Here is a 27,500-nt window from a genome sequence, read left to right as displayed (position 1 = left end):
AAAAAAAAGCATTTCAATTCTAATCCTAATTTGCATAATCCGTGATCGGCCCGTGGGCGTTATGGGTGCGTAGAGCCCTGGTTTGATCTGGCTCTTTGCCAATCAGAGCACGCGTTATATCGGCCACTAGCCTCAGCCATATAATGATACATGCAAATACATTGTGGGCTTCTAGACTTACGCCTCATAGTATGTTATAATGCTCTTGCTGAAATCTCCATCGCGGGGATTCCTGCCAATAGGTACACTGGATTTGTAACACTTGAGGGTAGCTGGAGAAACAAAAGTCTAAGTATTAGGAACAGATGGCGTGGAATATTGCAATTTTATTGCAGAGAGCATATGAGAATTGGGACGGCTGTTAGTTGTGGTGTTGTTTAGTTTCCTTGTTGTAATGTCCCCTTTATTGTTGGTATCTTAATTCTAAACTTATGTCAGTCAGGTCAGTCTTCTATCTATCTATCTATCTATCAATCTATCTATCTATCTATCTATCTATCTATCTATCTATCTATCTATCTATCTATCTATCTATCTATCTATCTATCTATCTATCTATCTCTAAAGGTCAAGAAACCAACTTCATATAGGTCTTTAGCTGTATTTGCTCTACGTTTCGGCCGTCGCGGCCTTCCTCAGGAGCGTACAGTAGTTTGACAACAACGGTAACGGTTAGGTCAATATGAATTCAAATAATGCACTTACAATAAACGGTTAACTATGACGAAATAGCGATAACGTGACAAGTTCAGATAGATTAAAGGCACGCAAGTGCGTGTAAATTAAGATTAGGTCACAGTGATCATACAAAATGACAACTATAAGGAACTTTACATGATTACAGTAAATTATTTATTACGGGTTTCAATTTGTTAATCCAAAAGCTCTCTCTGGCTCTTCTGATTGCAACGTCACTATTTCGTACCCCCTCTAGCACAGTTAATTTAAAATATTTAAGGCCACAGGCCCTAAAATCTCTGACTGTGGGAATATTCTTGTGACCGGTTTGAATATCCGAACGGTGTTGGTTTGCACGCAAACGTATACAGTTCCCTGTTTCTCCAACGTATTGTTCCTTGCATTTCTCACAGGTTACTAGATTAACAACGTTGGACGTTTGACACGTAGTGTTCTCCCTAATTGATACTCTTTCTCCGGTAGTAGTGCTTACGATGTTTTGCGTAAAGAAACCATAGGTCTTACAACAGGCACATCTGGAGTCATTGTTACAAGGCCAGAATCCAGGTTGTGTATTAGAATCAACTGGACGTTGCTTGTGTCTGTGGGTAAAATGAATCTTCAGATTTTTGTTACTGTTGAAGGTGCGGTGACAGATAACGCATTCAGTTTCAGTTGGGTTTGGGGTATTGATTGGAAGTTGGGATAGGCGGTTGTTAGCTAGCTCAGATTCTGCGCTGTTTAGAGGTGTTAGTCGCCTGCTTCTGAGTATTTGTGTTAGGTTCCTCCCTTTCCTATAGGCAATTATTGGGGGCTGAGAAAAAACATCATTACATCTTTGTGACGTATGAAGGATGGGCTGGTGGACTTTAATGATTCTTCAGAGGTCTGCTAGAGCTGGATTATACGTGACTACAAGAGGTACTCTATCGTTGCCCTTTTTTTTCGATATCCGTTGGTAAAGCTTGTTCCCTGGAGACTTGTCGCGCTTTGCTAATAAATAATTAATTATGTCCATGATCGTGTTCTACCAGGATGTCTCCACTATTCCCCCTTTCAGAGCGGATGTCCTCCTCGCGATCCCCTTTCCGTACGCATGTCAAGAAGGCTGCTACCGAGCAGTTAGCGATTACCCAAGGTTAGGTGACACGGGATTGTTTTATATAGAGCACTCTTATGTTAAAATTTATAATCTTCTATTTAAAAAAAAAAATGCTAAAAAAAAGAAAACTTTTCTGAAGAATAATTTTGTAATTTGGGGTTAATCAACATTTATTATTGCGTGGGACTTGTTATTCGTGATCAGCAGCAAGGGCAATAAACAAATTATCATTATTTACGATAAGATGCATTTAAATATATAGGTTTTGCATGAGAGCACATACTTTCCTCAAAATATCACTTAACACACATGGGATTATACTTAGTAAAACAGTATCATTAATGCTTTCCTGTCTCTAAATTTAGCTTAGGTAGAAAAGCAATAATTATTGCTTCAAAAACCGTAAGTGGAGACTATAACAATTTCGATATACTAGCAATTTGAAATCGATCCATAAAAACAAAAAAAAAAACAAAAAATTCATTGTCATTCGCAGTCATTTTGTATGTAAAATGTATCTTAGTAAGTTAGCTTGTCAACTTTGACCTCCTTAGTTTAGGAGAAAACCAAAAAAAAAAAAAGAGAGAGAGAGAGAGAGAGAGAGAGAGAGAGAGAGAGAGAGAGAGAGAGAGAGAGAGAGAGAGAGAGAGAGAGAGAGAGAGAGAGAGAGAGAGAGAGAGAGAGAGAGAGAGAGAAGTTCATCAAAAATATTACTCAGGATACATGGGATTGAACTTTGTAAATCAGTATCATAAATGCTTTTCTGTCTCTGAATTTAAAGATAGAAAAGCAGTTTATTAAATGCTTTAACAAAGTTAGTAGACACTATAAACAATTTCCATATAGCTATTGACGCTGCAATTTGAAAACGATTGAACTCGTCTAAACAGTTTGGCAACTTTAGTATCTTCTTAAAATTTGAGCATGGCATATTTATTGGTTTTTGAGAAATAAAGTTTACTTAAATGATTTATCAAGAATGTGCAGTTGGGTGACAACTCATATTTTCTTGGTAAATTTCACAGTTTTGGAAAACTTATTTCTCTGAGGTTATTCAACATAGAGCGGTTTCCAATTAAGTATCGTAAAACCAAAACCCGGAGACCAAAATCGAAGTAATTACTCTGGCCAATCGCAACAGATGTAAACAACACAACGAGAAACAAATACATGTTACTGGCGCCAAGTGCGGGAAAACGCCTGCGGCGAAAACACGATTGGTTTTGATTTGGATTCCCATTGGTTGAGAAAGTGGCGTGAGCTTTTTTAACCAATCACAAAGCTTAGTAATGCAAAGCCAAAGCAAACGCTAAATTACTTTTGACACTCAATTGAAAACCGCTCCATCACACTTATATTTACATTGAACTCCAATAGTGACTTGCTCTATTAGATTGTGGTGTCCAGTTTGTTCGTAGTTTGCTTTTTGAGTATTGCAAAATGCAAACAATAACGTCAGAAAAGATTCTCCTATTTACTGACGTGCTAATAATTGTTTAAACTTTTCAAGCTATGCACACAATCCTTAAAGTGCCCCTAACCCTTCAATTTGTTTTCTCGTGGTAGATTTCCATATCTTTCAAGAACTCATTTTCGAAAAAAATTTTGAGAAATATTGAATCCTTTTTATTTTACGAGCGCTAAAAGTTACTGAAATTTTTAAATTTTTGCGCCCTTTAAGCCCCGCTGGACAAATTTTTCTCTCGTGGGCTCATTAGGAACGAGCCAATGAGAAGCGTCCGATATTTGACACTTTCTTAGCTGTGACGTAAGAAAAGGACAGCAGAAGGATTCAGAAGGATTCAGAAGGAATCTTATGCATGCTGATTCCTTTCTCTACATTTCGAGAGTTGCTGCATCCAAAAACCACACATTTTCCAACCATTTTCTCTGTTTAGAATTGAAGCATTACCGCGAATCTTCGGATATTTTTGCATGATGTCCTTTTCTTACGTCACGCTCCACATTTGGCCGAGTGGGGGACTAATGCGAACGATAGGTGAAAATATCGACAAGACTGCCTTCACTTCTAGCGCTCGTAAAAAAAAAGGATTCAATATTTCTCAAAATTTTTTTCGAAAATGAGTTCTTGAAAGATATGGAAATCTACCAAAAGAAAACAAATTGAAGGGTTAGGGGCACTTTAACGGTCAAATGCCGGCTAAATGTGATCACTGAAAACACGTCAGTGGGGTGTTATGTAAGCCCCAGCATCGACATACGTATTCTTCTCACTCGTTTTCGTAAGTTCCTTATGGTCCTTATTGGGAAGATTTGTTTAAATATCACGGAGCTCGAGAGATTTTACTTTGTGTTATCTTGTCTTTTGTTATCATCATCTGTATGTTTGAGGAATATTGCAAGAAAAAGTCAAATATTAATCATTGTTTGGGCTCAACGGGGCACTTTGAATTGCCCAAAAAAAAAAAAAGTAAATGTATCTATGTAAACGTTAAATAATGCTCCATTCTTGTTTACAATAATCCCACCGCTCAGTGGTAGGTACTCAGAAACTATTATTAATAATCTTTGGTTGCCGATCGCTAGGATAGAAATAGATTGTAACTTGAAGAAATGGACCAATTTTCAGCTAACAGCGTTTTGTTTTAATTTTAGTTTAAAACATGATCCAGAGGCAACGGGCTTGTCTTGTCTTATGCTAGCTACTGCCCTGAATATTTTCCTTCCGGTCCTTCCGGTGCACTACGAACAAATTTCATAAATTCAGCGAATTCTCTGTGACCGGTGCCCCTTTAAGAGGCTAATTTATAAAGTAAATCTGTTGCATCAGGACATTACTGACTTACTCCTACGCTTGCCGCGGTCCAATCCTGCATCGCTTTCGTCCGTGCTCTCCGCGGACTCTGTGTTTTAATCAAAGAACAAAAAAAGTTACCTATATAGAAGGATAATGATTTCTTTGTTACTTGCCTGGCAGCATTAGTTCAAAAGTCTTAATATTGCTTTATGTCTTCACCCCTACTAACATAAATATTATTGCTGTGTGCTGCATGTCCCGGGCTCAGTTTGCTGGGCAAAGGATAACAAAACAAACCATGATTTGGTGAAAATGGCTATGAGCAAAAGTCTCATAGCCCCTTTTATTTTTTATATAAATTGAACTAATGTATGGCTATGAACAAAGGCCCATAGCCACCTCATTACAACATCAGCGAAAGGACTACTACTGTCCTGAATTAACTATTAATGATTTTGCCCAGTAAAGGTGAGGGCAACCAAAACACAGGACTAGGAAAAGAGGACAGGGCCACAGGGCGGGTGGGAAAAATAAAAGGCGGCTGAATTCGTTCAGAAGTAATCCACTGACGAACGTGGTGCGTGTCTTGGTGCAAAGGTCATGAACGCTTGAGGGTGGTACAATATAGATTGTCAGGGCCCCAGCCCGTGACCCTGGTATCGTGACATTATGTCACACAATACAACAAAATTCCTAAAGAAACTTCAGTACTGAATAAAAAGACAAACAACAGATCGGATTGAAGACATAAAATCCTATTTGTAAACAAATATTCCCTTTATGTCTTCACCCCTACTAACATAAATATTATTGCTGTGTGCTGCATGTCCCGGGCTCAGTTTGCTGGGCAAAGGATAACAAAACAAACCATGATTTGGTGAAAATGGCTATGAGCAAAAGTCTCATAGCCCCTTTTATTTTTTATATAAATTGAACTAATGTATGGCTATGAACAAAGGCCCATAGCCACCTCATTACAACATCAGCGAAAGGACTACTACTGTCCTGAATTAACTATTAATGATTTTGCCCAGTAAAGGTGAGGGCAACCAAAACGCCAAAGCATCATGACAATTGATATGATGCCGCCCCACCCAAGGGAAATGCAGCACCCTATGTACAAAATACGCATTGATGACCAAATTGCAACATGATTAAATTGAATAACTTACAAAAGGTATGTTAAAGGTGGGAGATTAAATATGGTCCTAAAAACATGGCCATGGAAATATAATGAAAACAGCGACAAGGTGCCAATATACTAAAATGAGATAAGCAAGACTGTTGCACTTGAAAGACAGCCGCAATTCTCAATATCAGTTGAACAGATAAAGTGAGCATAAAATTGCCGAGAGGAAGGAGACTGCTGCCCTTGCAAGTCAGCCCCATTCAACCCAGTAAAATTTGTAACAAAGCATATACTTAATATTAAATAATATCAACAATACTGACCTAATGTAGAGATGCATGAGACTGCTGCCCTTGCGAGACAGTCCCTACGTCAAGTAATCAAACAAGAGTTAAGGATTTACGAGCCAACAATTAACGAGATAAGTGAGACTGCTGCCCTTGCAAGACAGCCTCACTCAAGCAAGTCAAATGCTTTAGGAATACAAAAATGGTGAAATGAAAAAGGAAGGGGGGGGGGGGGTGGGCTAATGCCCTTGGTACATGGCCCTAAGCCTAAACCTACTATTAAACTATGGTTGTACTGAAATAGATAAAATGCGGCTGTAAGTTGAACGCAACTGCTGCCCTTGCAAGACAATTCCGCTCAAATTCCTGCATACATGTAACCAAATTACACGAATAAAAATTAATTAACCAAAACTATAAGTAATGCTGTGGTGGTGAATAAGACTGCTGCCCTTGCAAGTCAGCCTCCAACGACATCTAAACAAATCAAGTAGATACAGTAGATACTCGGATATACTTAAGAAATGCATTGGATTTCCAACGCCCTTGAATACGGATCTGAGCATCGGAAAAACCACGATCTGCAGCATATGATGCAGCTCCTATGCGAAAACTATGTCCCTTGTAACAGGAGGGGTCAAGCCCACAATATTTAATAGTTTGACAGAGTAGGTCTGCGAACAAAACCCTGGGTACTGGGTTCCCTTGAATGGTGAGAAAAATAGCACCTGCAGCATTGCCTCGTAATGCAAGATAATCAAGTATTAACTGAACTGGGCAGTGGTTATCCTGACGATTGACTACTAAGGAAAATGGGCGTTGATTATAGTTATGCTTGAAATCATGAAATGTAAGCTTTATGCCCACCACTTCTCTAGCAGGGTTAAGAAGCTTAGTGAGTTGATGAATTTGCAAAGGGGCGGCAGAAGCCCGTGTTGCAGTAATTTCACCCACTCTTAAAAATGCAAAAAATGAGAGAGAACACATTGCTCGAAATAAGGTTATCCGATACTGTGACCCAGTGATATGAGAAGCAGAATCTAATATTCTATGCAGTATATTAAGAGTAATTGGTAATCTGCAGTCCAAGCGGTGGCCAATCTTTCGATATCCTTTCAATGTTTGCACAATGTAGAAAACTTTTCCTGGGTCAGAAAAACCCGCGAGCTTATGCGAGTACCCCAGAGCAGAAACGAAGGTGTTCACGGAGGAAGGGGCATAATGCTTATCGAACAAATAGGCTATGAAAAGTGCTAATGTAGGTGGTGGGATTGGGAGTGAAAACATTGTGGACTGAAATACATCGTAGAGAAATTGGTTGAAAAGTGCCCATGCCCTCTTATAAGTAGGTATTGAGGCTGGCTGAAGGCTTGCATGCATAAGCTTAGAAACTATAGCTGCCAATGCTGGGGCTGCAGATGGTGAGGAATCTCCGATGGACAGGGGTTCATGTAAGCAGGGGCCAGCTGCTTGAAGATGGGAATCTGCAATCGAGATAAAGAATCTGCTAACTTGTTGTGGACCCCAGGGACATGCTTAGCCTTAAAAACAATGTTGTACTTCAAGCAGACTGAAACCAGCTTTCGGACAAAGGACATTAAAGATTTGTCACGACAGGATTGTTTGTTAATGATGTAAACTAGGGCTTCATTATCCGTAAAAAATAAAATGCAGCGATTACGTATCAGATGACCCCATAAGTGGAGACTCAAAACAATTGGATAAAATTCAAGAAAAGCAATATTCTTATGTAGCCAATCCACAGGCCATTTCCCATAGCACCAGTGGTTTTGAAAAATGGCCCCAAAACCAAGCGAACCGGCTGCATCAGTGAATAAATTAAGCTTATCTGAGCTATGCCAAATATCATCAAGGAAGAAGGATCTGCCATTGAATGATGACAAGAAGGACAACCAAACCCTCATATCTTATTTTGCTTCGCCTGAAAGTCTGATGCGGTAATGAGCTGCTTTAATGCCAATAGTAAGGTCGATAAGCCTTCGTAGGAAGGCCCGACCGGGTAGAACAACAGAGCATGCAAAATTCAAAAGGCCTATTAATGACTGTAATTCTTGCAAAGATACCTTCTTGCGATGGAGGAAACTGGAGATGAGCTCAGTACATTTGTTAAGCTTATCTTGAGGCAAACGAGCTTCAGACTGAACGGTATCAAGTTCAATACCAGCAAATGAAAGGACGGTTGAGGGGCCACAAGTTTTACCCGGTGCTATGGGAATCCCTAAATACTGACATAAACTTAAGAAAATATCCAACTGTTTTTGGCAAAGTGAATCAGATGGGGCAACAATCAGGAAATCATCAAGTAAATGAAGAATCTTTTGAATGCCAAACTTCTTTTGGGCAATCCATTCAACCGAGGTACTGAAAATTTCGAAAGTTTTGCATGAACTGGCACAACCCATTGGCATGCAGCGATCATAATAATAACTTCCATTCCATTTTATACCGAGAAGATGGTAGTCACGGGGGTGAATTGGAATTATTCTAAATGCATTTTTAACATCTGTTTTGGCTAAAAAACAACCTGGGCCAGCAAGTTTAATAAAGTGAATGGCATCTCGTATGGTAGCATAATGGACACTTGTATTCACAGAAGAAATCCCATCATTAATTGATGTACCTTTTGGATAGGATAAATGATGAATAAGTCTAAATTCACCAGGCAACTTCTTAGGGACCACACCTATGGGGGACACATGGAAAATTGGAAATGGGGGAGAGTGGAATGGGCCAGCTAGCCTATGGGCATCCAGTTCTTTCTTTAGTTTTGCATCTACTATCTCAGGATGTTCAAGAGCTGACTTCAAATTGGTGGTCTCAAAACAAACATGATCACCTTCATAATGTAAGGGAAAACCGTCAGTAAATCCAGAACGCAAGAATTCAACAGTTGAATGAATGTAACCAGAAAGAAGAAGACATAAATTATGAACTCTTATTGGGGTTGGAAGAGGAGGGCTTGGCAGCCTGGGTGCGGGTGATGGGGGATTTGCGTGGGCCACGAAAATTACACTGAGAGGCTCGATGTTGGCCGTCACACTTGAAACAGGTGTGCTTAAAGTTACAGCCAGCACACTCATTGCCTTTATGGTATTTATAGCAAAAACCCTTAGGGATTGCTACAAACCGGTTGGTTTTCCCTGAACTCTGAGGAGTTCTCTGATATGGGGTCTGCTGTGATCGTAACCAGAGCTCCCAGTGAACATTACCCCAGGGGAGGGAAGTGGGCTGGGTCTGTCTCAGAAAGCGAAAATGCTCATCGTAATATTTCCAGTTGTGCCCCCTGGCTGCCAAGTCCTGGATAACATCTGCATATTTCATGAGAACTGAGGCCTCATTTGGATATTTCTGGACATAAATGCCCGCAAAAATATGGAAGGCATGCATCCAAGTTTCGATGTTCTGAATCTTCTTAGGCCTGGCCGCCGGTTCAAAACACAGAGACGGGGTTCTGCCCTCTGTAGTTGTTTGCAAACTTAGCTGGAATTTATTGTCTAGTACTGGATTAACCAGTAATGAGCCAAAATCGATGTACTCTTGCAGCCAAATCTTTCCCTTAAGTTTAGGAGAAACCCTCGAATCAATTGGGAGGCTGGCAGAGTTAAACAAAGGGCCTGATGGTAAAGGAGTTGATGTGGTGGCAGGCAGAACCTCACCTGAGAGGGTTGCATTACCTGCATTTACTGAATCACTAACTACAGCAGCAACACTACGCGATGATTGGGAATCCCCACTTGCAATAGTCACATCAGTAGGAGTACAGGCTGGAACTTCCTCTTGAAGCTGAGAACTTGGAGGAGCAGACTGGCCAGCAGGAATAAGGAGGGGTGTTAACTGTTTGGTAACTTCTGTGGTTACTTTGGACACAATCTGTTCCAGAAGACCAGGAGGGATGGAAGATGCTGCAGAAGGATGAAGACCTGTGGTGGGTGATTCTGCAGTGGCGGCAGGCACACGCTGAACTTTGTCCTTGCCAGTAGTTTTAGTGACGCGCCGTGTCCGTTTAGGAGGAGGTTGCACGGGCGGATGAACTGATGGACGTTTCTGGCGACGTGGAGGCATTCTAGGATACAGAGAAAAGCGGCAGACTCTGTGGTCCAAAAACAAACTTACAGGCTGGTACTGGTATAGGAAATACACAGACATGGAGTCTCAATGAACTTACATAACAATTAAGACCATTACACAAGATAGTAAATCATAATTTCAATATCAGAGGAGCAAAGCCCCATAATAAAAATAGAGGAACAAAGCCTCAAAATAATGCTCACATGCCAGCAAAAAATAAAAATCGAGGAATGAAGCCTCGAATTAAAGCTGGCGTTAACATATGGCCAGCAAATAAGGGAGCAATGCCCATTACAAAAAACAAGGCCGCAACGACCTTGGAATAAAAAGAGGAACTAAACCTCAAATTAAAGCTGACGTAAAAAATTTTACGAACAGCAATTGACACGAGGAGCAAAGCCTCGAATTACAGCTGGCATAAACATATGACCAGCACAGCTGACATAACAAGAGAGTGAGCAAAATAAATGAGGAACAAAGCCTCAAATTCAGAGCTGTCATAAGAATATGAACAGCCAATAAGGGAACAAAGCCCTCTCAGATTTTATTTTTATTTTTAAAAATAAAAATAAAATGTAATGCAACAAAAGAAAAATTGGGCAGGACAAGCCGGGCTGACAAAATGTCGCCAAAGTGGCAATGCCAATTAAGAGCCCACAAATGAACAAAACAAAAATATACATTAATATGAAAATTAATACATAGAGCAGAAAATTAGCCTTAACAAACGTAACATAAACCAGAATAAAACGGTGATCTGGGTGACAATGATGTACACCTAAAGCATGTTTAACGCCTTTAAAATGGCGCCGCGATAGCTACGGTACAAAAAGTATTGACCCAGTGGGTCTAAATGCACACCATCATGAGTAAGTCGGGTCTGTGATAAATTAGAAAAACCCTTATGATACCAACAGAAAACATTATCGATGTGCTCTAATAATGCACTAAGACACTGATGTAGAACTGGCACTTTTATATTGAAGGACTGAAAGCCCGCGTACGACTGACCACGAGGAATGACTTGGCAAACGCCTATGACGCGAACAGAATATTTTTCGCGCAGTAAAGAAACAAGGACTTCAATTTCCGATGCTACTACTTCAGGCCCTGACTGTGAAAGATCATTGGTACCGATCTCTAGGATCACCACGTCCGGAGCAAGACGTGAAATAACGTTAAGGTCGTGGGCTTGAAGCTTCGAAACAGTTCGACCTCCCACGCCGAACATGTGGACAAAAGCACTGCCATGCAGATTAAAATTCCCGTCAACACGCGAGTCAAATCCAGTCTCTATATCGCTCTTTAGCCTCTTAACAAAGGAATGCCCTAAAATAAGAACTGTGGCCGCTGCAGAAGCCATGAAACACTCCGTAAAAACTAAAATCTTAAACTAAGATTTTACCTTACGTTTCCCGTCTTATGCAAGACCACCACCACATTAAATTGAGACGGTGATCATCTTATTTTAACACAGGAGATCTCAAATGAAGACTATCGGAGTCTCAGTTAGTATATAAGATAAAAGATTGTCTTAAATATTGTCTTTAAATCGTCTTCATTTGAGACGGCGCTTATCTTAATCAACATTGAGGCATCTTACTTTAAGAAAGACCAGTCTTAATCATATTAATCTGAGTCGATGGGGTCCTTATTTTAAGACGTTTTTTGGTCTTGTGGAAATTTTAAGACGCCTAAGCAGGCTATAAGATACTGCCATCCTACATAAGATGCAATACGCCTTAGGCTGGCGACACACCTGGCATTTTATACGACGATCGCAGCGAATTTGATCGCCAGCAAAAATCGCAAGTGATTTTTGCCACCGATTGATGCGGACACACCTGGCGATTTTTTTTCGCCGATCGCGGCGTTGTTCATGTGATAAACCCGCCCAACCTGACTGATTTACTTTACTGGCAATTCGCAGCGATGAGCGTAAAAAAATCGCGGAAACGGGCACATTTGGCGAATTTAATCGCCGATATCTGGCATGTCAGATATCGGCGATTTAATCACCATTTTAGTTCTCGGTAAAAAAAAAAAAAATAAATAAAAAAAGGCTAACTTGGAAGAAATAGAAAATTCCAACACAAAAGGATCCAAATTTTGGAACGGCCTTCCTGATTGGTTCATTAAAAAAATGCAGACCTCATAGGGAACAGGACTTCTCTTCTGATTGGTTGATTTTGATCCAAACTCTGCAGACGCGGAGTCTGGGCTGGAGTCTGGAGCTTTGATCCATCGCAAACTCTCACCTTGTTCAGACTTAAAACAAGCCGTTAATATTTTTCAAGCAGGGGAGAGTGGAGAATTTACAAGAATTTCGAGACAACAACTTCAATATTCAAATGAGAAGACATCTGGACATCAAATACGGTCTAAAGCCTCGGCTAAACGTTGTAACTATACACGAACTTAACAGCGTGCACTGCACACGCAGCGGAATGAAAATGGAATGAAGAAATTACTGTCGCTTTCTAAACCGCCTGTTTTTTGAAAACCAAGATGAGTCCTGCAATTCTGCTGCGTCACCGATCAAAGGAATGAGTGTAGTGACAATTCAGACAATCTGCAGTGCAAAGTTTATAATTTACGGGACTTTTAAGACCAACAAAACAGTATTTAAAATGCCGCGGCCCGACCTCTGTTTTCCTGCAAATTTACGGTAAGCGGATTTGTATAAGTTGTGTCATTTCAGATTTGGTTTTAATAAAGTACTATGGATTGAAATTTGTTGTGTTTTCATTGCTGCATGTATCATGTTCAAGCTTAACGGTATTAAACGCTCCCTGTTTTTGAATGTAGGCTTATTAGTGACCGTTGCAGTTAGATTGAAGATTTCTTCCTTGCTTCGAAACTTGAATTGAGATTCTAAAGCGTCTAGAATAAGATTGTTCAAATCTTGAGTTAAGATGAAAATATGACTTACCACAGCACTTTGAATCTAAGAAAAATCATCTTAATCTAAGACGCCATCATCGTATAAATAAGAAGAAAATCGTCTTATCCTAAGATAAATCGTCTTCAAATGAGATTTACGCGCTGTCTTACCACAGCACCAGAATTAAGTGTAAAAAACGTCTTAAAGTAAGATTTTAGTTTTTACGGAGCAAAGGCGTTACTGCAGAATAAAAGAAATTACAGAAGGCGTATGAGTCGCGACTAAGCAGGAATGCGGGCGGTGAAAGCGACTCTCAAGTCGTACCAGAAAAACAATTGCAAACGTGTGAACTTAGCCACTGAACCTTAAAATACGGCCGTAATTAAGCGTATGCAAATAAGAAAGAGCTTACCTTAAAAATAAAAGGCGGCTGAATTCGTTCAGAAGTAATCCACTGACGAACGTGGTGCGTGTCTTGGTGCAAAGGTCATGAACGCTAGAGGGTGGTACAATATAGATTGTCAGGGCCCCAGCCCGTGACCCTGGTATCGTGACATTATGTCACACAATACAACAAAATTCCTAAAGAAACTTCAGTACTGAATAAAAAGACAAACAACAGATCGGATTGAAGACATAAAATCCTATTTGTAAACAAATATTCCCTTTGCGCGCCTTGTAACAGGCTTAGGCTGTTTAATTTATTTTAATACCCTGCAGCTCTCTCTCACCCTCCACTGCTCCCCCAACAACTTACAACTTACCCAGTGATGCACACTGAATAAACACAGGACCAAAAACCAACAGCAGCAAAACAGCTTTCATCATCTTGTTAAACCTTTGTATTCTGCTGAGTGAATAGGAGAAAGAACAGTGGAGATCGGCCAGTTAAACACTATTTAAAGATTTAAGCTAGAACGCAAAATAGCCTACAAAATTGCATATCCGTCATAAAACACGTTAATGAATGGTAGAGGATGGATCATTGGCACGCTTCTTTAATTGATTTCATTCGATTGGCATTTCTGGTTCTATAGTTTGACAGAAACATAAAACTCACGTCTCGTGAGGAATTAAATTTGGCGAAGTACGCTAAACGATACATCGCTATTACTGACGCTTCAAATACTGGAAGCCAGTGTTGCGTTTTGCCATTATTGGAGGTATCACTCTCGACTTCATTTAAGAACACAGTCTTTTCTGACAGCACTCGATTCTGAGCCAGTTGTTTTTTTGCCAGTGGATACACTACCTATGGCTGCTGACAACTGAATGTGAGTTGGCGCTACATCGAGCTTTTTTTTTTTTTTTTTTTCAGCAAACCCTCACAGAGGAGTTTCGTCTACTCCACATCCTCATACATGTAGGTCGAGTTACTTTCCCTTTCTCCTTTCTACCTCTTCCTTTCCCTCTTTTGTGCCATCATGTTAAGGTAAGCAGGGTGATGCATGTATTTCACTACCAGATAATCTGCCGCATACTTCTGAAAGAACGCTCGAATGCCGCTTTCTGTTTGTAGTGAAGTCTGCACTGTAGGTTGGAAGACAAATGTGTGCCTATTCCTGTTACAAAATTGGATGACCCACCCCCTATGGGTAGCTGAAAATTGAACGACCCACCCTTTACCAAGGGTTCAAAAACCAATGCCTCGCACCAACTCTGCTCAGGGCATCCCAACCTTATACTTTCTGACCAAAATATGTTTTGAAGCTGGGTTTGTCACCAGGAGGGTACATTAAAAATTATTTGGAAATGCAAATAAAGTTACACTGGTGGATTAAAAGTGTTCTGAAATTATTTACAATAAAAATGTTCCCGACATTTCGGTCGCAATCACGGACCTTCTTCAGGGGAAGTGAAAGAAAAATTATGCAGAAGCACAGTTATGAACAAGACGCTGATTAAAATTCAGGATATGTGTCATTTTTTTCTTGTTAGCGTGAGTCAGTGTAAATATTCCTTGGGGAGTAACGCCCCGTCGGCTCAAATGAGTGGGTCTTTGGCGCAATTAATCTCGAGAATCTCGAGGAATGCGCGTTAATTCGTATACAAACCAAACATTTTATTAACCAAAGCAAGTACAAAGTTAAGGTATGGTAAGGTAACTGAAAATAACATAAAATAACAGAGATAAATGAATTAACAATAAAAATGACAATGACAATGCGAATAAACAAATCACGACATCGCGTGGGATGAGGCCACAATTCTCAGGACTAGCAATAATTGGCGCCAAAGAAAGATTCTCAAGGCCTGGGAGATTAATTGCGCCAAAGACCCACTCATTTGAGCCGACGGGGCGTTACTCCCCAAGGAATATTTACACTGACTCACGCTAACAAGAAAAAAATGACACATATCCTGAATTTTAATCAGCGTCTTGTTCATAACTGTGCTTCTGCATAATTTTTCTTTCACTTCCCCTGAAGAAGGTCCGTGATTACGACCGAAACGTCGGGAACATTTTTATTGTAAATAATTTCAGAACGCTTTTAATCCACCAGTGTAACTTTATTTCTATTTCTAAATGATTTTTAATCAAAATATGTTTGTTTTTGCTCGGATCGCAGTGGCAATAAAATCATGCTAGTTAACTGAATGTTGCTTATTAAACTAGTTGTTTAAATAATAAGAATTAGGAACACCCAATGGCTCATTTAGATATCTGTTCGGAAGGCGTTAATCGACTCAGAAATTTGGATTTAGTTACTGGAAAATCTAAATTTTTCTTCGGCAAAATATCAGCTCAAAATTTCGATAACACTGTAAAACTAATTCCTTCCATTTTCGAAGCGAGATAAATATGTCGTTAAAAATACAAAATTAGGTCAGCTAGCATTTTCGTAAAGCCAACACCGCCTCGTTATTTTTGGTGACTAAAATTCCTTTCCATAAAACTTTCCGCAGCTTAAAATTTCAACTACAACATCCGAGCAGATCAAACTATATTAGCTTACAGTTATGCGTTTAACTGAAAGGACACAAAACAATCTGGGATCTGAGATCCCCCAGTGAAGAAGTGATTTCCTCTTATTGCTCAATACACTTGTTAAACCAATTCAAATTGCCGGCGGAACATGAGCGGCGAACTTTATACTAAAACCGGAGTATGATAGTGTCTTGTTGTTAAAATGCGTGTAAGAGCTAGAAATAATCTTGTTCGTGGTTAAAATCTTTTACATTAACAATCCTTTTAAGAAACGAAATAAAAACGAACGATAAAAATCTTACCAGTCTTCGTCTTCAAACGTCTCAGCGCTGTATACGTACTCTGAGTTTAGAGTTAGCCGTAGCAGTGAGACGGTACCGTTTCTTATAAATAGTGGAATAAATGGCTGATGCGGATCACATGCATATGTAATAGTCAGTAACTAAAACGCTAAAAGGGGTAGCTAAGTATAATGAAGTATTGAACAGTTAAAAAAATAACTTAAATTAAATTGCTGAATTCCAGAAGGTTCACTCTTCAATAAAACTCTTCCCTTCGCGACCCGATGGAACATTGAATATATTCCTCCTGTAGTGGACGATTTCATTGTAAACATCGTTGACAGTATTCCAGAAACATGCGTAACTAATACTGCCCCAACTTTTGTTCTTTGTTTCGGAGGGCAGCACATCATTGTCAGGCAGATTTGGCTTGATTTGATTTTTGGTGTTGTGATCCTTGCAAGTAGCGGTCCGTCCCTGGGGAGCTCTTTGATCAGCAATGTCGGAAGAAATTTGCAAATTCGAACCTTCGACCCCATTCATTTTTGATAAATTTTCACTTTTGCATTGGGCGGTTTCGAGACCCTCGGTTTGTGACAACATAGAGGCACTAACCTCTTCTGTTTCGTGTAAAACAGTGGAAGAGTCGCCTCTAACACTTATTTGTGAGTTTTCATCCGTTATCGCTGCTGCGTGGTCGCGAAGATTCTGAGCTGATAACCCCAAGTTCATCAGTGTATCCCACGTCATTTCATAGATCTTTCAAAATGCGCATATATCCTTTCTTGCGTCCGTTCTGATAACATGGTGGGTTGCTTGAACTTTTTAAGCTCAAGGCTTTTTCTCTTCATTCTAGTATATCTTGATTCATTTTGTCAGTTCATTTTAGCCTTCCTGGTTTTCCAGTGAGCGAGCGACCTACAGCCACCGCCTCCGCCATTCGTCATCACGGGATAAATATGTCGTTAAAAATATGAAATTAGGTCAGCTAGCATTTTCGTAAAGCCAACAACGCCTCGTTATTTTTGGTGACTAAAATTTCTTTCCATGAAACTTTCAGCAACTTAAAATTTCAACTACAACATCCGAACAGATCAAACAAAATTAGCTTACAAGGTTATACGTTTAACTGAAATGACACAAAACAATCTGGGATGTGAGATCCCCAAGTGAAGAATTCTCTTCAGTTGCTCAATACACTTGTTAAACCAATTCAAATTGCCGGCAGAACATGAGCGACGAGCTATGACTAAGAGTTTTGTTGTTAAAATACGTGTTAGAGCAAGAAATGATCTTGTTCGTGGTTAAAATCTTTTACATTAACAATCCTTTTAAGAAACGACATAAAAACGAACGATAAAAATCTTACCAGTCTTCGTCTTCAAACGTCTCAGCGCCGTATTCAGAAGTTAGAGTTAGCTTAGCTGTGAGACGGTACCGTCTCTTATATATAGTCGAATAAATGGCTGATGCAGATCACAGGCTTATATGTATTTAAATGACAAGTGTTAATATAAAATAATGAGTAATTAAAACGCTAAAAGGTGTAAATAAGAATAATGAAGTATTGATTAGTTAAACAAATAACTTGGCGCGGATAGTCACACTGTTCTGGTCTAAGCTCAGTAATGAAGAGCATTTCAATGCAGTGAAAGCTCGACTGCCTAATATTTAAGATACTATTTTTCCCTAAGCTCAAACCAAAACTTAAGAAGCAGTGTGACTCTATCCATGCAAAGTTATTTGTTTAACTGTTCAGTACTTCATTGTTCGCATCTAAATCTTTTAGCATTCTTATTACTCTAATAGGACATTTTCACTATGGCGTCATTTGACTACAACTACCAGAAATCATTCAGTTTTTTGTTTTCTCATGCTAATTAGAGCTATTGTTCTTTGCTCTCCACTGGGTTTACAAAATTTGAATTTGAAAAGGACAACAAAATGAATTCTGGTAGTTGTAGTCAAGTGAAAACATCATGAAAATGGTCTATTATCTTAACACTTGTCATTAACTTTTTATACCCCTGTTTCTTATTGCTTGTGAGTAAATATTTGGACGCGCGCACTTTGGAAACTATCGTTGTGCGGTTGAAACATCGTTCGCTTTGGCGTTTTTCATTTTTATACTTAAATCGTTCTCCAAGAACTTTTTGTTCAAATTTACTCTGCCCATTACCCCAATACAGCTAAATTGTCACGCAGACAATTTCCCGATCAGTCGTGAGCTTTTCCGCTTAGCTTCGACCAAAGTCCCTAAGCGCTACCAAGGACAAAAGGAAATATTTGCTTGCAAATAGGATTTTTATGTCTCTTCTTCCAAGTGAGTATTTTTCAGTTCCCTGGGGGCCTGGGACTTGGGGTGGCAGGTATTCACATTTCAGCCGATACCCTTTAGGAGTCTTATGCTGGCCATGTGACCAGGCATCCACGTGAGTGTTACTTCAGTTCATCTTGACGGTGGTTAAAGACACGCTTTTTCATTCGAGGTGAGTTTTATCATTTTTTACCCCCTTCAGGGACCAATCGTTTATTACGTCCTAGAGGGGGGGGGGGGGGGGGGGGGTTTCTAAGAAATCGAGTGTATGAAAATTTTACCCCCCAAAAATCTTTCAAACAAAAGTTTTACCCCCCACTGCAATGTCAGTTGCAGTTCCATAGTTGGCCTGGTGGTTGAATTGTTGAGAAGTTCTTGGGCATGACGCCTGGTTACATGAGGAAATCGCCAGCTCTCTCAATCTGAACTGGCAAGAGAAACAATCAGAAGTTAGGCAAAATTAAGTACAGGCGTAAGGTAATTAAGGTAATTAATTAACTTCGTAGTACATTGAACTTACTTAAGGTACTTACTTAAGGTAAGTAAGGTAATTCACGTACCTCAGATCATCTCTTCAATGTCTTGATAATAACGATGTTTTGTTATTGCTCGAGTCTATTCTTCAGTCGTCAAAAGAAGGTACAGCTTGATGGAAAACACGGTTTGCCTGTCTATGTCATTACTCAACCTATTACGTGCAAGATCATTGTCGCTGTGAAGAATAGTAGCGATATGGAGAAGTTTCTAGTCGATTTTACCAACTCTATGATTGATGAGAAGAATAATCGGCTAAATACATTTAGTTGGTACCTTTTGTATGTCGTACAATTTTACTCCCTCACTTTTCGTGCAAGGTAAAAAATTACCCCCCCCCCCCCCAAAAAAAAGAGCTCTTTTAAGAAAAATCCCCCCCCCACCCCCTCAAAAACGATCGTTCCCTTAGCAGTTTCTCCTGGCCCATTTGTCTTTGCAAGCTAAAAGCTTTTCGTTTTCGTCCGACTTGTTGTTCGTTTTAGATCTCGGTTGGGTCGATTGTAGTCTGGTTGCACGTGTGCGTAGTCGATTTCACGGGTTGTAAGTGCTTAAGTTCTTTGTTGGCTTGGTCTCTTCCATGGCTAGCTCACCTCTTACGGTTCTTATATTGGGCCATTCATTTGTTCGAAGGCTAAATGTAGACCTCTCATCCACTTGCATGGCGTTGTTGGTCGTACTGTGGAAAAAATTCGCCTTTATGACCTTGGTGTTGTTTCGGCTCGTCGACCTGATATCATTATTCTTGAAATAGGCACTAATGATCTTGTTAATGATCGTCCTGAGGTTGTCGGTTCCGAGATTGATGATTTGGTCCAATTGCTCTTGGCATCTTATTCTGTACGTGTCATCGGCGTTTGCGAGGTGATACCTCGTGTTCGCGCGCTGTTCTTCAACGCAGCGGCACCAAACCTTAATCAGTATCTTAACGGAGTTCTAGAGCTTCGCCCCAATGTTTTTTTCCTGGCGTCACTGCAGGGGTTTTAGTAATCCCACCGTCAGTCCCTATTTGTGCGACGGTGTTCTCTTTATCGCAGCTATCGGGGAGCCATCTTGAAGGCCCTTCGCCTTCTTTGATCTTCTTTATCCCTGCGGTGCTCAGAGTACATTTTATGTGTGTAGTAGGAATTCGAGCCCTCGTGCCTGCAGTTCATTTATTTGTGAGCACCTTATGGCCCTGATTATATTTATTCCCTGCGCTCGTGTTGTTCATGCGTGTTTTATGGATCCCTTGTTGCTATTGATTGTTTATGTTTTGTTTTAGAGCCCTTGTTACTCAAAGGTATTTATGTTGAAGCTCTTGTTGCTCTCAACAGTTTTATATTTAATAGAGCCCTTGTTGCTTTTGTTTCTTTTTATTTTAGTTGAGCCCTTGTGGTTTATGTTTATTTCAATTGGAGCCCTTGTTGCTGTTTGCTGAACTTTTATACTAGAGCCCTGGTTGCTCTCAATTTTATTTTGTTTTATTTTATTTTAAAGCTCTTGTTGCTCTCAGTTTATTGTATATTGAGCCCTTGTTGCTCATGTTTATTTGAAATAAGAGCCCTTGTTGCTCTTGTTTGTTTTAGAGCCCTTGTTGCTCAAATTTAATTTAGTACGGCCCTTGTTGCTCTCGCTTTTGTTTTGTTTATTTTATTTTTCATTAGAGCCCTTGTTGTTCTCAGGTTATTTTGCTTAACATTATTCGCTTTGACAGGCGCCTACAGCGACAATTTATCAGCCATGCCTGTTTAGTTGCTTACTGTATTCAGTGCTTGTAATTTTCCAGTGTTAGTTCTCGGTTCTGGTTTTGTTTCCTTTTTTTATCTGTAGATGCCTCCTCACCGTTCTCAAAGATCCAAGCGCCCGTCGTCTCAGGCCTTAGCGGCTTTAGTAACCTCCCCTTTGCAGCGGGCCAGAAGGCAGAATGAAGTTGTGGAAGGTAACTTGACGTCATCTGAACAACAAGCTTCCATGCTGCCGGAGGTTTTGGTGTCGGCCCTTTCCGCCGCAACAGCTTCAACCCTGGCAGATACTGCCACTACCATTCTTTCTTCGCCAGTGCTGGAGCAGCTTGTATCCCGGGTGACGGAGGAAGTTACAAGGAAGTTCCAGCCATTGCTTGGACATTTGGGATCCCTGCCTCAGCCAGCGCAGACTCCTAACTTCACACCAGCTCCGCCTTAATCACTCTCTGTATCTTTAGTGCCTCCAGTCCCGGTTCCGTCCACTCATGCGCAGTCCTCTGGGTCCACCTTTCAGCACAGTCAGGGCCCAGCTTCTCAGAAACAGAATGCAGTGGAGGTGCCAGCTGTACATGACAAAGTTCAATAAGTTTTGGCATCCCTGTCAGGTGAGCAGCATTTTCTCCCCGGGACCCAGCGTCCCAATGATGTATTTATGTCTGTGAATTTGCCACTTGATGCTCGAGTTCCAGCTAAAATTCGTGAATTTGTTGATTTTGGCTCTCTACTTGTAAACCCGGCTTTTGAAGAGAAATTTCAAATTACGCTTCAACCATCACGGGAAGGCACCTCCCCATCCCTAGCTCTTGAACCAGTTAACAAGGCAAAGTGGATTGCGTCAATAGATGTTTGGCTACAGGCCTTTCATGTCTTTGTAGGTATTTATACAGCACAGTATCCCCATGAGGCCCCAGGCCTCATGAAGTATGGGGCTACTATTCAGGATCTGGCTGCATAATTGGCGTTTTTACGATGAAAATTTTCGTTTCCTGCGCCAGTCTCAGGCCACAACTCTCCCGTAAGGGACGATACGCTGGGAATTGTGGCTGAGATCTCAGGGTTATGTTAAGAAATTTAATTCCACCAGCAGCGCCGTCAAGTCCCTCGATGTCCCGCGAGGTTATTGTTTTAAGTATCACAAAGGGGACCATTGCTCAGGATGCTCTTTTAAACATTCCTGTTCTAAATGTGATGGCCCCCATGGGGCCGTAACATGTAATTTTCGTGCCTACGGAAAAAAGGGTGCATCAAACTTTCCCAATCAACGCAACAATAAACCCTCCAGCAGTCAGACGCAACCCCAGCCTACCTCCACAGGGGCTTCCAATGCCCGTAAACAGTGATCGTTTGCATTTTTTTCTTTCTGGGTATATCCCTTCAGTAGTCCAGCTTTTATCTCATGGCTTCCGTTATGGTTTTTCTTTGCACTATGACGGGCGCCAAGACTCTTCATGCGCTAAAAAACCTCCTTTCTGCAATTCAAAACCCTGAGGCAGTTGAATCAGATGCTATAATTGAAAAGGAAATTGCAGCCCAACGACTTGCTGGCCCCTTTTCCTCTCCACCCTTTTCCCATTTTCGTATATCTCCCCTTGGTTTGGTCCCTAAAAAGACAGAGGGCGAATTCCGTTTGATTCACCACCTTTCTTTTCCTCGAGGTTCATCTTTAAACGATGGCGTTTCGTCTGAATTTACCAGTGTATCTTACGCTACAGTGGACGATGCCATTTGTACAATCAAAACTGTTGGGCAGGGCTGTTTTCTGGCCAAAACAGATATCAAGAATGCTTTTCGTATCATTCCTATTCGACCTCAAGATTACAATCTTTTGGGATTTTTTGGAGATGATTATATTATTATGACCACTGTATGCCGATGGGTTGCTCTAGCTCTTGCAAAACTTTTGAAATGTTTTATTCTGCTATCGAATGGATTGCCCAAAAGAAATTGCATATCGATCACATTTTGCACTTGCTGGATGATTTTCTCATAGTTTCGCCCACTCACAATTTGTGCAGACAACAGTTAGATTTAGTTTTAATGTTATGTCATTAGTTGGGCATTCCTATGGCACCGGGCATAGCGGGTATTGAGTTGGACTCTGTCAATATGGAAGCACGGCTACCTCCGGATAAGCTAGCTAAGTGTCAGGATTTAATTTCAGGTTTTCTTAGATGTCGTAAAGTTACTTTACGTGAGATTCAGTCTTTAACAGGGTTATTAAACTTTGCATGTTCAGTAGTTGTTCCCGGTAGGCCATTCCTGCGACGTCTCATTGATCTGACGCTGGGCATTCGCAGGCCTCATTTTCTTATCAGGGTAACCCGAGAAGTTAAGGAAGATCTTAGGGTTTGGCAGCAATTCCTGGCTAGTTTTAATGACCGTTCCTTTTTTTCTTTCTGATGTATGGCCTAACTCGCATCAGCTACAATTGTATACAGACGCATCCGGTGCCATCGGTTTCGGGGCAGTTTTTGGCAAGCATTGGTGTTATGGTGAATGGCCAGAGAGCTGGCGTCACCGCTACATTAGCCTGCATCTCTGGGGACATGCATTTAAGGATCAGCGTGTGTTGTTTCTTGCTGATAACGAGGCTTTAGTACATGTTATCAACAAACAGACTTGTCGTGACAAGGACTTAATGTTTTTTTGTGCGTAAGCTGGTTTTGGTTTGTCTTCATTACAATATTTGCTTTAAAGCATAGCATGTTTCAGGCGTACAGAACAAATTGGCTGATTCTTTGTCTCGGTTACAGTTGCAGACTTTCAAACAGCTGGCACCAGCTTACATGCACGAAGTTCCCACAGCGATACCTCCTCATCTGCAGCCACTCAGTTGGCATCCATAGCTTCCTTTTTACTACGTTCTAGCCTTCAGACCTCATCCATACCGACTTATCAGCGTGCTTGGAAGCTTTTCCTTCAGTTTTTCATTTCTACATTTCAACTCCCTTTTAGGGCAATGCCTATTTCACCCTCCGTTCTGGCCTTGTTTATAGCTTATCTGTTTCGCTCTCAGTACGCTCCATCCACGGTAATGACGTATGTCTCGGCTTTGGGTTACTGCCGTAAGCTTCAGGGTTTTTCGGATCCCTCTAGAATGTTTTATATCTCGCAAATGCTTAAAGGTTTTAACAAAGTTGGGTTTCGCCTGGATAGTCGTCTTCCTATTACACTGCCAATTTTAGATAAACTGCTTTCCGTGGCACCTTATTTTGTCGGTTCCTCTTACCAAATTTGTCAGTTTCAGGTAATATGTTCCCTGGCATTCTTTGCCTTTTTACGCATTGGTAAAATGACTTCCACTGGTGGGCGAAATGAGAACTCTCCCCTCCAAATTTCGCAGATTAGTAAACTGCTCAATGCCTCTCAGGAACTAATCGCATTTAAAATCACTTATGGAAACTTTAAACATAGATGAATTTTTGGCTAAGTATTTGGCAATGCGGGGATCCAGACCGGGTGCTTTGTTCATTACCGTGGATAGGACTCCTGTTTCTCGATCGTATTTTGCAAATCAGTTTTCGTCTGCTATCCAGTTTTGTGGTTTGTCCCCTTCAGTTTAGAAGGGGCACAGCTTTCGAATTGGTGCTGCTTCCCATGCTGCAGATAAGGGGTTATCCGATGCTCAAATCCGCCTCTTAGGACGTTGGAAGTCTAATGCATTTCAAAAGTATCTTAGAATGCCTAGTCTTTGTTCTTAGAGCTTTTATTTACTAGCCATCCAGCAGGTGCAATTTGCCTTTTGTTTACTGTGCTATTTATCTATACCTTAAGTATCAGCTAGCATGGGCGGCTCTTGCTTTTGGTTTACATGCGATCATTATTTTTATTGCTCATTGGTAGCGGGAGGTTGACATAACATACCGTTGTCGATTGTTCAGGGCATTTGGGTGCTATGGTGTTTGCACCTGTATTACATACTGTTGATCTTAGGGCATTAGCTAGCATGGGCGGCTTTCGCCTTGGGTTGACATTGTGTGGAGTACTTCGAGTCAGTTTTTTGATGGGTTCAGCCTGCAAGGGCGGCTTAACTTTATTTCACCTGGTTAAATAATTTATTGTTGCTCAAAGGCATCAGCTAGCATGGGCGGCTTTTGCGTTGGGTTGGCATTCTATATAGTACCTTGTACACATTTACTGGGGGGTCACGTTGAGAAGACGTTCATGTTTTTATTTCACACAGTTTAGTTTGTTATGGTTGATCCAAGGCATTAGCTAGCATGCGCGGCTCTTGCTTTGGGTTGATATCATGTATAGTAATATTTAGCAAGTTTACAAATTGTTTAGTTTGCAAAGGCAATTAAACTTGTCTTTCCTGTATTGGATGTTTCATGTTTTTATTTCACATAGTTTAGTTTGTTATGCTTGATCCAAGGCATTAGCTAGCATGGGCGGCTCTTGCTTTAGGTTGACATCATGTATAGTAATATTTAGCAAGTTTACAAATTGTTTAGTTTGCAAAGGCAACTAAACTTGTCTTTCCTGTATTGGATTTTTCATGTTTTTATTTCACATAGTTTAGTCGGTTATGCTTGATCCAAGGCATTAGCTAGCATGGGCAGGTTGACCTAATAATTATTCTATTGAAAAGGTTACGGATGGGTTTAGTCTGCAAGGGCGACTCAACCTGTCTTTCCTTTATTGTATTTCATTTTTCTCGTTTTGTTCTCCCTGGGTTGGCATAACACCTTTCGGTAGATGTCATTGACTTTCTTCTCTTTTCTGAGCTGCGTTTGCCTGGGGTGGGGCGGCTTGTGTACGGACACATGCTTTGGCGTTTTCAGTGCCCTCACCTTTACTGGGCCAAACTTTGTATCAAGAATTTGATTGAAAAATATTTTATAATAAATGCGGCTATCGGATTTTACCCATAGCCATTTACTCCAGTCATTGAATGTGGTATTTTGTCCAGTAAACATAGCTCAGGCAAGGCAGCATCTTGGGGTTGTGCTAATAATTTGTAAGGGAGGAAAGGTATAAAGGAAATATTTGCTTGCAAATAGGATTTTTATGTCTCTTCTTCCAAGTGAGTATTTTTCAGTTCCCTTGGGGCCTGGGACTTGGGGTGGCAGGTATTCACATTTCAGCCGATACCCTTTAGGAGTCTTATGCTGGCCATGTGACCAGGCATCCACGTGAGTGTTACTTCAGTTCATCTTGACGGTGGTTAAAGACACGCTTTTTTATCCCTCTTCCTCCCCTTGTCCCAGGAACTCCCCTTTAATTTATTATCGGTTTGTCTTATAGTTATGACGTTTTCAGTGCCCTCACCTTTGCTGGGCCAAACTTTGTATCAAGGATTTGATTGAAAAATATTTTATAATAAATGCGGCTATGGGATTTTACCCATAGCCATTTACTCCAGTCATTGAATGTGGTATTTTGCCCAGTAAACATAGCTCAGACAAGGCAGCATCTTGGGGTTGTGCTAATTATTTGTAGGGGAGAAAAGGCATAAAGGACAATTGTCTGACGGCACAATGCCCAAAGTTGAGCCGGAACAATAGATCATTTCTTGATACGAGTATTGTTTCTTAACAAAACACTATTTTTAGTCCAAGAATAGCTTTATATATTCTTCTATACAAATAATATATAGGATATATCTTAACTTCGGAGAGCTTCGTGAACCTGGTCTCATGAGAAATTTTACACTAAAAACAGACATAATATTAAACGCTACATTGAAAAAACGTTGTCCTTTGCAAAGTGTGAACGATGCGACCTGATGGAATTACAACGGGGCCGGGTAATTTAATTAGCATGCGCATAATTCTTGTTTTATGTCTCGTTCACGGAAAACATGCAGATTTTAAGGCCAAGTAATACGGGCAACAATTTCTTGCAATTTGTCATGCAACATTGTTGTGCGATATAACCACATTCGCGCGCGACAAAATGAAATGTTTATGTTGCAAAAAGTAGAAACAGCGTCAACTTGTTCCTCGTGGCTTAGGCGTTTTAGTTTAAAGCAGAATAATTTTTATTGTTCTATGAGTAAGAACTATCAAACGGTTCATTTGCAGCTACGAGAATTTCATTTTAATGGGCCAAATTAGTTCCAATATTGGCCTTTTAGAAACAGCAGCTTTTTGCCTTTCATAATTTGAGGAAGTATTGTTCGGTATTGAATGGTTCCCTTTGAAAATGGTCGTTCCTTTTCTCTAGAGCGTGGAACTTTCGTTTTCAAGTACTTATTCTTGTAAAATTAAAATAGCTCCTTTTCAAACTTGTAGACGTTTTAGTTTAAAGCGGATCAATTTTCATTGTTCTATGAGTAAGAACTAACAAACAGTTCATTTGCAGCTAAGAGAATTTCATTTTAATGGGCCAAATTAGTTCCTATATTGGCCTTTTAGAAACAACAGCTTTTTGCCTTTCATAATTTGAGGAACTATTGTTCAGTATTGAATGGTTCCCTTTAAGAATGGTCGTCCCTTTTCTCTACAGCGTGGAACATTCGTTCTCAAGTACTTATTCTTGCAAAATTAAAATAGCTCCTTCTCAAAGTTTGCTGTTCCCTTTTAAATTTTCAAAAAGGAACAAAAATTCCCTTTTTATTAATAAGTTCCTGTTTTGATAGTCCGTTCCCTTCTACATTTTTACGGAACATTTATTCCTATTGCAGTGTTCCTTTTCAGAGTAGTGGTTTCTTTTAACTTGCTTATGGAACTTTTTTTCCTAATTACTTGTTCCTATATATTGACTTAAAATGGTTGCCATTCAAGCTTTTTTTTTTTTTTTTGCAGCAAAGAGAAACCGTTATTTCTTTTTGCATATGTTTCTGT

At 40.3% G+C, this 27,500-nt stretch overlaps 2 protein-coding genes, 1 long non-coding RNA gene and 2 pseudogenes across 4 annotated transcripts in view; 1 reads left to right on the top strand and 4 right to left on the bottom strand.

The window, feature by feature from the left end:
• LOC146447737 (uncharacterized) overlaps positions 1–16,180 on the bottom strand; it is an 18,247-nt gene extending 2,067 nt beyond the window's left edge. The window contains exons 1-4 of the long non-coding RNA XR_014861617.1: positions 16,159–16,180; positions 13,692–13,777; positions 4,588–4,644; positions 182–272 (exon numbers count right to left, since the gene is read on the bottom strand). This is a non-coding gene — a long non-coding RNA (uncharacterized LOC146447737). The remainder of the gene's footprint in view (positions 1–181; positions 273–4,587; positions 4,645–13,691; positions 13,778–16,158) is intronic.
• On the bottom strand, positions 4,841–7,339 carry LOC146447740 (uncharacterized). The gene has a single exon (XM_085102748.1). The coding sequence runs from the start codon at positions 7,332–7,334 to the stop codon at positions 6,441–6,443; it is 894 nt and encodes a 297-aa protein (XP_084958874.1). The 5' UTR covers positions 7,335–7,339; the 3' UTR covers positions 4,841–6,440.
• On the bottom strand, positions 7,346–8,899 carry LOC146447739 (uncharacterized; annotated as a pseudogene).
• Positions 8,899–13,588, bottom strand: LOC146447738 (uncharacterized). 2 transcript variants are annotated; one of them, XM_085102745.1, is made up of 2 exons: positions 13,340–13,588; positions 8,899–10,097 (listed from the first exon to the last, which is right to left on the bottom strand). In XM_085102745.1, the coding sequence occupies exon 2, from the start codon at positions 10,035–10,037 to the stop codon at positions 8,901–8,903; it is 1,137 nt and encodes a 378-aa protein (XP_084958871.1). In that variant the 5' UTR covers positions 10,038–10,097; positions 13,340–13,588; the 3' UTR covers positions 8,899–8,900. The 2 variants fall into 2 exon arrangements, with proteins under 2 accessions (XP_084958871.1, XP_084958872.1); XM_085102746.1 differs by having other exon boundaries at positions 8,899–10,038.
• Positions 16,181–20,797: 4,617 nt separating the features above from the next.
• On the top strand, positions 20,798–21,667 carry LOC146447736 (uncharacterized; annotated as a pseudogene).
• Positions 21,668–27,500: the final 5,833 nt, after the last annotated feature.

This window comes from Pavona decussata, unplaced genomic scaffold (genome assembly GCF_977016875.1).
Source record: "Pavona decussata unplaced genomic scaffold, jaPavDecu1.1 SCAFFOLD_1773, whole genome shotgun sequence".
Taxonomy (NCBI): Eukaryota; Metazoa; Cnidaria; class Anthozoa; order Scleractinia; family Agariciidae; genus Pavona; species Pavona decussata.
This window is presented reverse-complemented; position numbering and strand designations above follow the sequence as displayed.

Coding starts and splice junctions, on each gene's coding strand:
- LOC146447740 (XM_085102748.1), bottom strand. CDS start 7,334: ATGCATGCAAGCCTTCAGCCAGCCTCAATACCTACTTATAAGAGGGCA.
- LOC146447738 (XM_085102745.1), bottom strand. CDS start 10,037: ATGCCTCCACGTCGCCAGAAACGTCCATCAGTTCATCCGCCCGTGCAA.